The 16,643-nt window shown below is 36.2% G+C and overlaps 1 protein-coding gene across 1 annotated transcript; it reads right to left on the reverse strand.

Moving 5' to 3' along the window:
* Positions 1-1,453: 1,453 nt before the first annotated feature.
* On the reverse strand, positions 1,454-12,346 carry LOC105390426. Its single transcript, XM_048626845.1, has 15 exons — positions 12,199-12,346; positions 11,821-11,996; positions 11,437-11,605; positions 6,690-6,788; positions 6,235-6,314; positions 5,410-5,537; positions 5,067-5,130; positions 4,737-4,849; positions 3,909-4,117; positions 3,634-3,678; positions 3,188-3,372; positions 2,848-2,977; positions 2,521-2,683; positions 2,101-2,289; positions 1,454-1,706 (listed from the first exon to the last, which is right to left on the reverse strand). The coding sequence occupies exons 1-15, from the start codon at positions 12,341-12,343 to the stop codon at positions 1,667-1,669; spliced, it is 1,935 nt and encodes a 644-aa protein (XP_048482802.1). The 5' UTR covers positions 12,344-12,346; the 3' UTR covers positions 1,454-1,666.
* Between the last annotated feature and the right edge of the window lie 4,297 nt (positions 12,347-16,643).

A 16,643-nucleotide genomic window follows, 5' to 3' on the forward strand; every position in this document is an offset into this window, starting at 1 on the left:
TAGTATACCTTTTTTGCAACACCCTGTATAACTGACTGTATTCGATGTTTTATAATTATTAGGAAGTTGCAAAGTTCTGTAAATACATTAATAGAAAATGGGTCTGTTATGATCTGATAATGTATTTATTTCGGTACTTAGGGTATTGCTACAATCACACACATTGCATAAAAATTATAATTTGTTTCGGCAATAAAAATATTATGATCTTGATTAGTTTATTTGTAATCAAACTATACGTAAGTACATGAATTCCACTAATGAAATACCACCCGAGCTTTTAACATTCAATTTGCTCACAGTTTATACCATTCCAAATATTCACGTTGCAACCTATCTTTGTTTATATGGCTAGCAAAGCAACATATCATATGATACAATACCGAACGATTTATGTAAATACCAAACATAGTTGTCTAGGTACATAGGTACATGGTACATACGCGTAATACATACGGGTTGGTATTAGTCCGAATACCGACCGGAGTTTCATAACACCGTTTCGGGGTGTAAACGGGGAACAGTAAGTCCATGCTTATATTGGATTAATAGGATTATGAATATTATTAAAGTTAATAATATTAGCGATTTTTAATAAACATAAACTGATTTGACTCCAGAAACATACATATATTATTTATCTATAATAAGTTATTTTGGAAAATGCCTGTAATATTTACAGGCATTTACTGTAGATATTACGTAATTGGATAATTGTTGTAAAAGCTCTAATCTAACCGTACTGATTGTTTTAAATGAGTAATTATTTTAAATGTAGAGCTGTTCAATTGTGTGTTCAAAGTTATACTTTCATTATTATTATTTTCCACCAGAATTGCAATCATTTAAGTTTTTATCACCAGCTGCCATATCGTTTTTCGTTCTAAGGGAAGAAGAATAATAATGCTGTATTCTGGCTGTATACAAACTGTTCTACTCATTTTACAGTTAATACCATGGCCAAGAGCCAATATATTGATTGAATTCATCACTTTCAGTGCGGGGTTAAGCTAGATTTATTCCTCGCTAATATTTTATCTCGATCTCACATATTGAGATCTCTACTCGAATTGGTCCGTAATACTGTGAGAGGTATCTCGCAGCCATTAATAAATGATGTTGCATAGTTATCTAGTCTTACATTTATGTAATAATATGTGGGGACATCTCACACACGGCCATCCGACCCCAAGCTAGGCAGAACCTATGTTATGGGCATCGGACAGCTGATATATCTACACAAATACATAGATAGATACATACTAAATATAAATATCAACACCCAAGACCCGAGAACAAATATCTGTGTTTAAACAAATATCTGCCCCAGCTGGGAATCGAACCCGGGACTAACCACTACGCCATTCGGTCGTCATTTATAAATTAGGTAAGTTAGTAAAATGTTCTAATTTCATATCATAATAATATCATAATAATCATTTATTTAACTTTTACATACAAATAAAAGCTGCAAAATTAATGCCATAAATAGTTTAATATTAAATATTTGGACTACATCTGAAAAGAAACAAAGTAAAAGTATTCTGATTTATTATTAATTACTTATCCGCAGTTATTTCTTTTGTAAGCTATAAATAATGTGAACAGGTGCAGCAAAGCTTTCAGCAATATTTAGAATCTATTGAACTTTGCATGTTCTATAAATCTAATTTAAGTATGGAGTAATTTTGTTTCTTTTTGATATTCTGAAATAAAAAAAAACATTGCATATAAAATTATTATAGAGTTACAAAATAATAACTATACATACTATGCTCACGACTCTAATCCCCGACGGGGTAGTCAGAGGTGACACCTTTTCGCAGTAGGTACATTATTTTTTACTCAAGTGATAGGTCGCGAGCCGTATCGCCAAAAAACAATTGTCTTATGAGAGTAATGGGAATAATAGAATATCAGCTATACAGAGGAACAATTTTTTTCCCAAATGACGAGCAGATTTATTGCGGCTTACTGATCAGTTTTCCAACATGTATGTGCCAAAAGTCAACGTCATGTCTTGAAGGGCTGATCAGAAGTGCCCAGAATATCACATTAACAATATTATGACTTCAGCAAAAACCACGTACGCATACCAACCTAAACAAAACCATCTCCACCACCATGATATTCAGTGACAACATGCCGCCCAAGGCCAGCAGCGCGAAGGCGGGCGCGGCGCCGCCCAGCGCCAGGGCGCGCGGGATGCTGCCGTCGCACGAGATGTCTCTGGAGGCGAGGCGACGCTGCACGTACGATATGAAGCCTCGCTCGTTTAGACGGTGTAGGCTGGAATGGTAGTTTGACATACTCAGTTATACCCGGAGTTAACTAGCCGAGACATAGTCCTCGGCCGAGGACTCGGTCAGAGTGAGAGAGTTAGTAAAAGTTCTAGCGCCGCATCACGATAAATTGTAGCTCAAATAAATTTATCTTGTTGTTGCAACTTAGTTAGTAACTATGGCAAAGTTAGTAATTTCAGTTAGTTAAATTAGAATAGCATAAAAATACATCGCTGACCTCCATACAAAGAACTCTTTAAAGGGACTTTTCTTAGGAATGGCCGGATATAGAGGGTTGTAGGGCATCGACAGCAATGACCCTAGCTTGCAGAGTTCCATCTTGTCAAATGTTTTGGATATGCGTTCGTTAGCATTCTGGATTTGGGCGTGAAATGCATAACCTTAAAAGAAAAGCAAATGTGAAAAAGTAGCTGAATAATAATTTAGCTACAGCAAAATGGAATGTTCTCTGTAATAATTTAAATTGATGATTGATTGGTAGCGGTACAGTACATTTCATTTTCCAAATTCCAAATATAGTATTTATATTTTGTTTTGTTTTTACCTCCAGATTTGATCATCTCTATACCCTTATTCACATCCACTATTAAAGGTCCTTTTTTGCTGCTCTTTATTCTTGCTCTTAATTTGTCTTCCATGTGTGTATATCTTTTATTGAAATAATATCCCGGAATCTGACAAATAAAATAAGTATATTATTTTAATTTTATAGTATATCTTCTTCTTCAGCCTATAGCAGTTTACTGCTGGAATTATGTCTCTCTCGAAGCACGCCAGATTGCATGAATTCTTCGTTCCTCCCACATACTGTCGAAGCAAGACATCAATACCTTTAATTTCGTTAGGTAATACAAAAAAAATACACAGTAATACAAAAAAAATACCTGCAACCAAGATTTGGTATACCCCACATCTTCAAATATGACCTCCAAAGGACTCTGCATCAGCTCGTCTATGGAGTGGATGGACGGAGGGGGCGCGCTCAGCAGCCAGCTGACCACACTGCTGGTGTAGTAGTTGTACAGGAGTAAGCAGCTGGTGCCGGTGACTAGCACTGCTACCTTACGAGCTGGGGATGTGGAATAGTGACGGTCAATGGGTGGCGGATAACACGACAGATTGTATTCTAATGTCACAAAAACAGTGCTGCTGCCTTTATGCAACCGTAATACCGGATTCATTTCCACGTAGGTGTCAGAAACGTGTTTTAAACGCGTCGAACACTCCATTTTAATTATGGCAAAAACATTCATATTACCCAGTTTTGTTCTCAACATCGACTTATAAATTAATAGCTAATTGACATATTAATAAAAGCGTGAATTATTACCAAAGCTTCTTCTTTCAATCACTGTTTCGTCGTTGTCATCGAAACCTGTAAAAAAGAGCGCAGATTACCAAAAGTTTTTCATTGCACTCACTCACATCGTGCGGCCTCGAGATTAAGCGCGACAGAGTTTTGTCACGCGCACGTCTTGCGCCCTATGCTAGCCTAGCAGATGTTGTCATTAAACTAGCTATTTTCGTTTAGGAATAATTTGGTGTCATGTCACTAACTATATACCTCATTGATCGCGAGTGTAAGGAAAATATCAAAAGACATACTTTGTTGCGACACCAAAGCCATAACAGTAAACAGTGCGAACTGCGCCGATGAGGGTCTATTCTCGACCACCGTAGTCATGAGAAGGACGCCGGCGCACACCACGCACATGGCGAGAATGCAACTCCACGAGCCGGGCGACAGAGGGGTTAAGAAACGATTCTCGTATTTCCCGACTCCGGTTTCTGGGATGCGGTAGTAGAATTTTGTCCTGAAATTAATAAAATGCGATAGAGTGCATATTTATTCTATTCTATATTCTATCTATGGGGATTGTAAGTAGGTACCTGCACTTGGCTCTCTCGAATGGAACTGTTGTGCATATCCCCAAGGTCTAAACTGCCTTCCTAAGCTTAGACCATTTCCCACCACGCTGGTCCACTGCGGGTTGGTGGGTTCACATATCTAGATGTGCTAGATCTAGATATGTAGGTTTCCTCACGATGTTTTCCTTCACCGTAAGAGCGATGGTATACATTGTACTTAAGTTGAAATAATTCATTGGTACATGTCAGAGCCGGGATTCGAACCCGCATCTCTGGCGTGAGAAGCGGGCGCTTACCCGACTGAGCTACCACCGCTCCCTCCCCAAGGTCTAATGAAATTGTAATTACTTTGTAAATAAATATATAGCAGTTTACTTAAACATTTTTTTTTGAATTTGGAAAAAAAAACTGTCTTAAAACATGTTACAGTGTCAGCGGTTGTAAGACAAAAAATATATTTCAGTTAACAATTTCATTTTTGCAACAAACTTTAGTACAGAAAAAAAGGAAAAGGAGCATTTTAAGTACTTATTTATGCAGGCCAGTAAAGCAGCTGAAACATACCCAATGTAAGTGACGTGTGGATACAGATAATCAATTTGACTGTAAAGTTCTGGGTACAGTCGCAGCACAGTTATGAAATCAGCTTCTCTGAAGAATAACGAGGTGACTCCTGCCTATACGGTAACATAATAATAAGGGCTTGTTCCATAATATCTGGATAATGACTACTTGTAATATAAAAGACGTGCTGTCACTCTGTGTAATTACGTTTTAGACAGTGTCAGTATGTATTTAATCCCACAGGTAGCCATTATCATTGTGAAACAGGCATAAGTAATTGAATAATTTGCTACATACAAATTATTATAATGAAAAGATGCGAAAACTTACTCGAGTGCCCGTATCATTTTTTACTAAACTGCCGATCCATCTGTCAGTGATGGAGTGAACAAATCTAAAAAATATTAAGTTTTTTTACTAATTATCTAATAATACCTACATAATAATTATCTAAAAATACGTAGTACATAGGTTGGAACCAAGAGTAACAAAGTTTTTTTATTTAAGGATATCAAAATATATTATTGCCAAAAAGCAATTTCTTCCAACAAATAAATTGTTTGATTGGACTACTACATGGAGAATTACTTTACTTAATATGCCTTACGTCAATACAAGTTACCTACCCGTTACTAAATATTAAATTTCATGATCTTTCTTTTCAATTACTGACCTGAAATTGTGTCTCTCTGCGACGATATTGAAAATGTTGACGCTTGTTTTAGTCACAACGTTGATGTCAGGCGAGGAGTTGTCGTAGTCCAACATTTCAGGACGAAATCTATCGGGCCTGCTGGTCACCTATAAAATAAATATAAAATAAATATGTGGGGACATCTCACACACGGCCATCCGACCCCAAGCTAGGCAGAACCTGTGTTATGGGTGTCGGACAGCTGATATATCTACACAAATACATAGATAGATAGATACTAAATATAAATACCAACACCCAAGACCCGAGTACAAATATCTGTGTTTAAACAAATATCTGCCCAAGCCGGGAATCGAACCCGGGACCTTCGGCTCAGTAGTCAGGGTCACTAACCACTACGCCATTCGGTCGTCGGGCCTACTAGTCACCTATGTAATAGGTAAATTAATATAGATAGTTATAGTTGTTAGTTAACATGTCTTTAACCCACGACGAAAAAGAGGGGTGTTATGAGTTTAACGTGTTTAAGTATCTGTATGTCTGTGTATCTGTCTGTAAAAGCGTAGATCCCAAACAGCTGAACTACTTTTTCATTATTATTTTGGGAATACCAATAGGTAGTGTGTGCTGTAGTTACCTCGGGTGTTCTCATAATATATTTTATCAAAATCGGCTTAGCCGTTCAACAGTTATGCTACGCTTAGTGTTGAATATAGGGGGTTTTTAAGATTGGTTATAACTTCATCATCATAGTTTTTGGGACTGGAGTCCACAGAGTAGAGTAAGCATATACATTGTATAATTTTATATTTACAGATACTTCAAGAAATAAAAGATAAGTACCGTAATCATAACCAATGGCAAATTGTTGAAGTCCCACCGATGCAGGTACTTGTAGTAACCCGAATACCACATCTGTAAACCTGGAAATAGACAAAAAATTGGTACACTATGAAGAAACGAAAAAAATCCACCTGATGTTTCAAAGACGTATGGAACGCCATACGTCTTTGAAACTTTTAAATTGCTCATGAGTGTATTTCTAGAATTTTACACATACGGTCAGCTGCATAAGTAGCTATACACTTCTGTACCTTGTCAAACTGGCGAGCCGTCAATGATTCAATGAATTGATTGGCGGTTTCAGATTGACAAGGTACAAAAGTGTATAGCTACTTATGCAGCTGACTGTACCTACAGCAAGCGTATTTTTTGTGACAGAATAATACAATAAATAAAATAATATAATACAAAAAATGCCTACACAATCACATCTATTGTAAAACTATAACAGTTACCGTTTTTCTCATTCCAATGTCCTATGGTAGTTACATTTATTTCACCACCTTTTATTGTTCCAAAACTATATATTTCTTCTAAGTAATATTCATTGTCATCTGCAGATAGATAATGTATAATGTATATAGTTAATTAAAAGTAAAGTAACTGATAAAGATAAAATGATAAAAAATATTTATTCGGTGGTTATTGGTTAAGGGGATCCCTAAAGCTAAAATGCTAAAGTCGGCTTGATATACTTGATTAGATTGGAAAAACGGTGGCTTCTATCACATTGATAAAAATATATTTTGTAGCAGAGGGTATACTGAACATGTTAGTTGCTTATAAATTGGTGCAGGATTATAATAAGTATGTTAAAAAAAATTGCAAACACACCATGTCTTTTGCCATTTTTTGACTTATTATGAAAAAACCCTCGAAATCAGAGGGCCCATTTTCATGGAATCTTATATGTATGTGTAGGTTATTAAATTCTTAACAAAGTTACCTTAAAGAGTTGGATTTAATGGACCAGAAGTCAACTTTTTTTGCAAAAAACTAATAAATTCCGGTTTAAAAATGATGACACCGTGACAGATTTCAGATTTCTTCAGTCGTCGCCCTGGTGGCGGCCTGTTAGGAGCGATACCCACGCCATTTTATTTTTTATCAAATATTTCACAAAAACTGATTAAATCAACAAATTATGACTACAAGTATTATAATACATATGCATTTGCTATGGAAAGTTAATTTTCTAATCATTTTAGATGCAGAAAAGCCGAAAATTCTTAGAAAACATTTCGCCTTTTCGATTTGTTTACATTTTTTACTATAGAGTTACAGATGCATAGATAAAGGTAAACATTGCACATAATGACACTTATTAGATTCTCCGAATAAGAACTATACGGTCAATGCAGTACGCCAAAGCGCGAGCCTGTTTATATTCTGAGGGGTAATTTATTTTATTTTAACGGTTGTGTATGGTAGGTAAGCTAAACAATATACAGGGTGTTGAAAAGTAAGTTCATTATTTGTTTTATTTGAAACCAAAAACCGTAGTTAATTAAAAATATATATATTTTAAGATGTGGTAGTCTGTACACTACAGGTTGTTAAAAATAAGTAAGTATTTTTAAAAATTGAAGATCTAAAATTTACATAATTTTTTAAATCTATTTAACAAGCTTTGCAAAAAAGCGGTTAAGTGCGACTGTATCTCGCCATGAAAACAATGAAATGTTTACTGTAGCTATGAATTTTATGCGTTACAAGTGGAATAAAATACCGCATAATATTATTGTACAACTATGTAAGAGCCTAGTTTTTAAAATAAAACTCTTAAGAAAATATTAAATACACAGGTTTTTTAACCCCTGAAGGAAATAGAGGGGTGTTATAAGTTTAAAGTAAGGGCTGAATTTTTTTTTTAAATTAGGGTGATAGGTAATGTATATTTTTAATGATTTTTTCAAATAGATAAATGTTATACCATTTTTAAATTGCCATAAAATTACCTATAGTTATAGTTATAGAAAAGGGGAGGGCTACCAGTGCCCATTCGCCACTGCAACCTAAAAGATCTATAAATTATGACTCCCCATGCCGAGTCTCACTCTACAGGCCCAGGTCTTTTATAAACCTGATATTACCTATACAGGATGTTGCAAAAAGGGTATACTGTGCCGAAAGGGTTTGACTCAGGGGTTATTCTGAACAACTTTTGTTCTCCAAGTTTTGGAAATTCTCGAAAAATAAATTCGGTCTCTATAGTAAAAAGTCACGTGATCGAATAAGTTTCTATGTAAAAGGTTTTGTTACGTGAATTTTCAAAATTGTAGAAGAAAAGTGGATCAGAATGGCACCTAAATCAACTTTTGGCTAAGCTTTATACCCTTTTTTCAATACCTTGTATAAAATATCGTCAGCGTCACCTTAGATCGTAATCATCGTAACTCCTCGTGACCAAATTTTAGAGGAGACAAAAATACTGTTTTATTTGTAGTTCTAGTTGGCATACTACCCACCTAAAGTTTTTTTTAACTAGCCTAAAAATGATTTGTTTAGACAGTCTACCTATCTTCCTGTTCAACCGCAGCCTGAGTGCCAGTGACTCAATGACTGAAAGGAGGCCATTAGTGCTCCTAAATAAATAAAGCAGGCCTGTAGATTATCTTTCAGTGTACCGACACATCTGATTGCTGTAAGAGCCTGATAAGCTCTTCGAACGAGTCATACCTTTGTGGTGGTACGGTTTCGACCTTTCGGACAGTCAGTTTGGCATCCGAAATGCGGATTCGAATAGTGGGTACAATACTTTGCGTTCGTTCACTGTCGGAGCAGGATAAGAACCACGGGCGAGTTGTTGCGCTGGCTGTTTGCTTAAAAATAGTAACCGCGTTCAACTCTATCCCCTAGAGGGCGAACCTTTAAGGCGGCTCTTGTATACCATCACTTGTCTTCTTATCTGCAGAAAATTGACAGAGGTCATACGTGTCTAACAAGTACATTAAGGATGCGAAAAGAGAGGGTTTGTTTTCACTGAAGAAGTTCAGTTGCTGATGACATCCCAATGATTCATTACGAAAACATTGCTGCAGCTGTGCTCGCCATGCAGTGCATGGGCTACTTCCGAATCTGGGGGGCTGTTGCAAAGGAGTCCGTTGCCTCTATACGGTACGGGTTCCGTGCGATCTATGATCCTTCCGGGAGCACCTGTCTTGTCAAGTCGAAGAGAATGGCTCGTATTCGACGCAACCTGCAGTACTGGTGGGATCGGTTGGAGGACAGGACAGCAGGAAGCTGCAGCAGCCGTCATGCTGTGATTCGACGCATAGATGCAAAAAAAAGTTGAAAGTAACTTCATGTTAATAAAATATTAATCTTAATTTAACAACATAACATTGCAAAAGAAAAATTTACATTGTTGAGTATGTTATTGTAATTTACTAAAGTAGTAATAAAAACAAAGGCTTATTGCATAGTTTTCGTTCACGTTCGCCTACATCGCACGTTGTATATGAGAATAAAGGGTATAATTACTAAGTTTTCTTGTTTAAAAATCACAGTTTGGGGTTTAGAGGAAAACAAATGGTAAAATGCGGAATACAGTTTTTTTTTTTTCGAATAAAGAGGAAAACATGTGAATTCAAAAAACGTTTCTATTGACACCAAAGAGTACTTTTCGCCGAGAAAAGTGGAGTTACAATGTTTGCGATCTAAAGTGATGATAGAACTAGAACTTATTTTTTCAGTTCACCTGCTGTTGAGTGAAATCGTAATTAGGTAAATGACTCCTTGACATGAAAATAACTTTTTTTTTATAATCGTTATAACAAAACCGTTTTTTTTAATACAGCAATATTTGTAGGTGTACTTACAGTGAGCAAAAGAGCGCAGCAAGGTGTAAATTTTTTGGTTTTTAAGAAACAAAAATATTATTTCTATCATATACCAAATACACATAGGTACTTAAAAAAAAAATACACACTCTCGCCTTGTACTAATGTACCCCCTTGCGGGGGTACTTACATGTTATTATTTTTCTGGTGACCTCCCCATATCCCTTTGCCAGCTACGTAACCTTTTGTGACACCCTGTATATGCAGAGTTCTGCAAACTACTGTTCTGCTTTTGAAACACCAAAAAAAAACAGGTCGTCTAACTAAAAGGTCACGTGACCAAAAAAAAATTATATGAAGAAGCGTTTTTTTCATGAATATAAAAAAATACGTAGGATAAAAGTTTTTCAGAGTGACGCCTGAGTAACGCCCTTTCGGCTAACTATACTTTTTTTATTACACGGGGGCAGAGTTTAATACAACACCCTGAACTATTAAACTCTGATAATATTTTCGCGATTTTTTTACATTCTGATTTCATTTCCTGGCTTAGAAATAACATCAATAACATGCTGCACACGTAGGTTTCGGCATAGTATTAAACCCTTTTTGCAACAACCTGTATAAATATCGGCACGGGTACGACTTTATATATAATTAATTATTAAATATTAAAAATACTTTCAAATAAAAATAAATATTTTCGTATCACAAAACAATATTACTTACTTAGTATATTTTTAACAAAGTGGCATGTCTTCACTTTTATGTTTTCGAGTACTATGTTAAAATTTCATGTCATTGTCCGGAGAACGCCCCGCATACCTCAACCCCCCCTCACTAGATTTGACAGATTCTGATTTTCTTCCAGCTTTAGTGACAGCCTTAACTGGGCGAAGCGTCTGTAGTCGAGCGGGCCTCAGTGATCGTAACTGATCGCTGAGGTTAAGCAACAACTGACACGCGGTCAGCCATTGGATGGGTGAACAATTTCAAGTGGTGCTTTTCTGGACGCTTCCGTGCTTCGGACGGCACGTTAAGCCGTGGGTCCCGGTTGCTGCTTCGGTAGCTGTCGTTAAGCCTAGTCAGAGGCCTTCGGGCGGCTTGAAAACATCTGACAGTCGGGTTGCCCACTTACCCGACAACTCTCTCAGCACAAGCTTGCTTGTGTTGGGGTCCACCAACCCGCACTTGGCCAGCGTGGTGGACTAGGCCTAAACCCTTCCTTCATTGGAAGGAGACCCGTGCCCCAGCAGTGGGGACCTAATGGGTCGTGATGATGATGATGGTTAACTGGGGAAATTGCTATGTTATCTTCTGATCTGATTTGTGTATCTATATGTGATTTTATAACAAATATTAGGAAAAAGTTCGTTTCGACAGAGTTCGTAAAATATCTTATTCTATTCTAATATCTTACCTTTTTCAGTAGCCAGAATAATTTCGGTGTCAAGACCAATGTTTAAATTATTTAAAACGCTTACAACAGTCACGTTATTTTGAAAATATCTTTGTCCTGTAGTTTTATTTACTTTTGTGTCGATCATAAACCAATAATGATTTCCATCAAACATTAGTTCTTTAGAAGCCTGTAAATTGTATAACTATATTATAAAAATTTTAAAACGTTTCATTTTAAATACAAATCCGGATGGAATTACCTAAATCACAAAAAAAAAACTGAAGTCAAGTCAATGTAAGCAAAACTTACATCAAAACTAATATTCAAGTATTCAATTAGTTCTGATAAAAAAAATGTTACATAAAATTTACCTGTGTGTGTGTAGGTAAGAAAATTACTTACCCAAAACATGATTTCAGAAAAAGGGCATTTTGTATCTAACAACAGTCCGACTTGAAGGTAATGCTGATAAAAACAGGAGTTAATTTTATTTTGGTGTTTCAGTGTATTCTGGTCTAGTTCCAACGATGACACGGCTATATTCTTCATGGTTGCATATTTAACAAAGTTTGAACTCCCTGTGGAAGAAATAACTGTCTCAAGAAAAATCTCTTACTACTCGTATACCATAATATTCACCCGCCAAGACTTTTTACTTCAATAATGATTTTAACAATTTAAAGGCTGTTTAAACCTTAATATTATAAAAAAAACAATACGACTCAACCAACTCAACTCAAATTGACGGACAGATATTACAAGGCCTCGACTTAAACTTACAAGTAACATCATTGCACACCAACAAACACACAAAATTAATGTTTTTGAAAGTATAATAATTTACAGACAACTTTATTTCCCTGTCTGTCAAACTTAAGCATTCTAAAATAAACAAAGAAAATACGAAAATATGTAAGACGTTCATATTGCCTCTGTGTATTTTCAAAAATGAACAAAATATATGTGTTATATAAGAATTTATTGCCTATTTCACCATGGAAAATTAATGCATTATAATGACAAAACTTGCTATTTTTGATTTTATATCTTTGATAATCATGTAAGTGAATCGTTAAATTGATATACAATTCTCTTTTACTGCAAATTACAAATGTTGCCAATTTGTTTGTCTCTTCAAAGGAAAATCACAGTTTATCAAAACGATCAGCAATCAAGTTGATGTCTCGTTATTATGACAAGGTAAGAAACCTTATATAAAAATTATGTGTGCCATTAAAATTACCTTTACGATTTTTTTATCCTTTGATAAAAATAAAGGGTTTTTGTGGATAGGGATGCTTTAAGTTATGACATGTGTCCATGCAATGAATCGCAAGCTTTGAAACAAATACACGATATTAATATTGCAAATCTCTGGTGGCCTAGAATATAGTAGTAGTTTGTACAATCAATTCCACCGTAAGTATATAAAAGTTTCTTAACGACCACAACCGGTAACATATGAAAGAAAATATCGTTAAGAAACATTTCTATTAAGTTCGTATACAACATGAAAATGGAGATGTAACACGCGACTAGACTGGAGTCGTAGAGTACCTAGAATCTAGGTCCTAGATAATAAATAGGTACTGAAAATTATCAGTAACTTTACATTACCATTAAGTGTTTATAATGCCATTACCTACTTAAGTGTTAAATAACCTCCTAACCAACGTTAAAAACCTCCGACATTCAACACTAAAAGTTGCATGACTTTTGCTAAATTATGGCTAACAACACGCGTAATAACATTACATGATCTGGAAAATTAAATAAAAGAAAATTGATTCAGCCGTTAGGGAGCCACGTTACCACATACAGATACACACATACACAGTGGTACACAGGCACGCAATCACGTTAAACTTATTTACCCCTCTTTTTACCTCAGGGGTTAGACTTTATTACATCATATTTCCAACCATTTACTGATATTACCGTTTATTAAACGTTATAAATTATCATTTTATTTATCGGCCACGCACAGAGTTGTAAATTTCTTGTTTTAATTAAGTTGACGTTGAGGTGTTAAGTTTATATTAGATTAGCTTTTGATTTCCTTACATAAAGAGGTTTGTTTATTTAATAATTAGGAAAGTACCTATCATGATTTTCATTAAATTAGCAATAAGTTAAATACCACAATGCTCATATATTACGAGTCTCATACTTTCAAAGACTGTATGGATTCCTCTTTTAGTAAAGGTCTTAACCAACAAAAAATACAAATGTTTGCTCGCTTGCTTTGACAGTATAGTGTCAGAGCAGGACAATAGTATATTTAAATACGTTTAAATGTATTGTGCAAGTCACCCTAAAAGTCGTATACTCTATGTGCGTATTAGACTTCTGCTAAACTGAGTTAATTGAGTAGTGTAAAAAGACCACTGGGTAGCTTTTACTAGCAAATTACGGCGGATGCTTAGTTTTACAATACGTGAACAAGATGGAGTGTCAGTGCAAAAGAAACGTCTCGACAAATAACAACCCACTTCTGTCACTGAGGTCTTATTTAGAATTAGTTCGGTTAGAAGATTTGTGCTGACCTTATTCATTGGTTATTGTCATTTGGTTAAACTTAAACTGTTTGACAGTGAACAAAAAGCGAACAGTTTTTTTGCTTTGTTTTTGTATGTGACGTGACTGTACTATATGTATATTGTTAATCTAAGGTCGGATGTAAATGAACAGAAGGCAGGAAGGTGACTGACCCCTTCTTTGCCCAGCAATGTTTGAGGTAGTAAAACTGGGTACTTCCAACGTGTGAAATAAACGGACCCTCGTGAGACTACAAAGTTTTCGTTTATGATTTTCAGGAGAAAATTAAGCCTTTTTATAGTACGGTAAGGTTGAGGACAAAGTGTTGTGGCGCTCCTTGGGACAGGCCTATGTCCAGAAGTCGGTAATTAAGGACTGATGATGTCGATCATTATGATGTAAGGACCAACTGTTATTAGTTATGTTACTAAAACAATGAAAAGGGTCTTGTATCTACACTAAATTGGTGGTGACAAAAGAAACCCAGGGTCCTCCTCCTTCGTGTTGGTGACCCCACTGTTCTAGGGTTTGTCATCAATTGTGCAATTGTTTAGATTATCAGGATTTCAGTATGGCTGTATCGGTTGTAGTCTCACAAGAGAACATTACAGTCCACAACACATACACTTAGTCCCCCCACCACAGACACTAGACTAGACAGTTCCAGGGCCATTTCCTTATAATTTCCGTCTCCGCTCTAACGTAATGCGACTCATCCGAGGCAGGATTAGAATCATACGCAACGGTTCATACGAGTATCTATCTGATGTTAAGACTTAGGACTTCACAAAATTACAAAAAACTTTTTTTATTAACCCTTGTATCTGCTTTCGTCGAAATATGCCCATATTTTTGAACCTAATAGTAGGTATTTCAGTTAAGGTCTACAACTAAAATATTGTTACTTTTCTATCAGGTAAAAACTTAGGTGATCAATTATAGAAAGAATAAAATGCTATGGATAATCATTAGCACGTAATAATTCGATAAAAGCGTCAAAGCGTAAAATTTGAAGCGTCCGTAGTCGAGCGGGCTTCAGTGATCGTAACTGATCACTGAGGTTAAGCAACAACTGACACGGTCAGCCATTGGATGGGTAACCGATTTCAAGTGGTTCTTTTCTGGACGCTTCCGTGTTTCGGACGGCACGTTAAGCCGTGGGTCCCGGTTGCAGCTTCGGCAGCAGTCGTTAAGCCTAGTTAGAGGCCTTCGGGCGGCTTGAAAAACATCTGACAGTCGGGTTGCCCACTTACCCGACCACTTGCATTGTACTCATTCAAAAACGGCGATACGGCTCGCGACCTATCACGTGAGTACAATGCACAGCGAAAAGCGGGTGACTTGCGAGTCACCTCTGACTACCCCTTCGGGGATTACAGTCGTGAGCATATGTATGTATATGTATGTAATTCGATAAAACGCATTCTGATCAATGATTCTTTAACTGGTATATAAGCACATTAGTAAGTTTAAAGTAAACTTTCTTTAAACTGAAATGGTAAGTCGTGATCGAATGCGAGGTGATTCTGAACAGACGGATAATAGATACACTGGATTCCCACCTTTGTGTCTTTTGTCTCAAGCGGATACGGATGCGCCAACTTTGCTATTTTATCTGTGGTTTAGTCCACTTATAACTAGTTTTTTTTTTCAAAGATATAAGGACAATTACATCTGAAAATTATGGATCTGGTCCTACGGGCAAACAAACCAACCATCAAACCAATCCAGAATGAATGGTCTTCATGAGACTCAGCTGCTTCAACGGTTAACAGCTCACTTTTTTACCCCAGACGAAAAAGATGGCTGTTATAAGTTTATTGCGTCTGTGTGTGTGTGTGTGTATTTGTCTGTGGTAGCGTAGCTCCCAAACGGAAAACTAAATTTTCATTTTGTTTTTCAGGCTCGTAGGTAATGTTACCCCGAGTATTCTTAGCTTGTTTCATAAAAATCGGTACAGCAATTCAAAAGTTAAACGTGACCTGAGCAAAGTGAAACAAACCCTTCTAGCACATGCACTCAGCCCGGACCCAGTAGCAGGCGCCAGGTATTGCGATGATTTATCGAGCGCCTGCACGAGACAGCTGAATTTACACAGCGCCCGCGGCCACGAGTCTTGAACCACCGACTCTACCTGCTTGGAGAGGAAAGAAATATAGTTTTGGAGCGGAGAAATAAAAATGAGTCATTGTGAAATGGGGGTAGACTCATAATCTTGACATGTAAAATTTTAATGTTGAATATTGAACCACCGACTCTACCTACCTGCTTGGAGAAGAATAAATATAGTTTGGGCGGAGTCCTTGGATTTCACTGTGAGAAGTTTAAGAATATTGTTATTGAGAACTTTAAGGTTACCTACGGTAACGTTTAGCCTTTGGTAGGGTTTTTTTTTAAATCAATAAAAATGTTAAATTAGAACAATAACACCTACTACTAAAACTTTTCGTAGAAAATAGACATGCATTGTGAACTCATTCGATTTCGTACTCGTACAGAGTTACATCGTTTAAATTTGTGCATTATATTTGTAGGTAGAAAGGGGTTGACTCAAGGCAGTTAATTTTAAACAAATATCATTCTACGCCGAAAAAAAGCAATGGATAAAAAATTATATATGCTAATTTATTCGTTACAAACATACCTACCAATCATATGAAAAACTTCGTCATACATATGAGACACTA

This window comes from Plutella xylostella, chromosome 17, assembly GCF_932276165.1.
Source record: "Plutella xylostella chromosome 17, ilPluXylo3.1, whole genome shotgun sequence".
NCBI lineage: Eukaryota > Metazoa > Arthropoda > Insecta > Lepidoptera > Plutellidae > Plutella > Plutella xylostella.

Coding starts and splice junctions, on each gene's coding strand:
- LOC105390426 (XM_048626845.1), bottom strand. CDS start 12,343: ATGAACGTCTTACATATTTTCGTATTTTCTTTGTTTATTTTAGAATGC. Junction 3,679..3,908: donor GGCTTTGGTGTCGCAACAAA/GTATGTCTTTTG, acceptor TCTTTTTTACAG/GTTTCGATGACAACGACGAA. Junction 2,290..2,520: donor AAAGAGTTCTTTGTATGGAG/GTCAGCGATGTA, acceptor CTACCATTCCAG/CCTACACCGTCTAAACGAGC.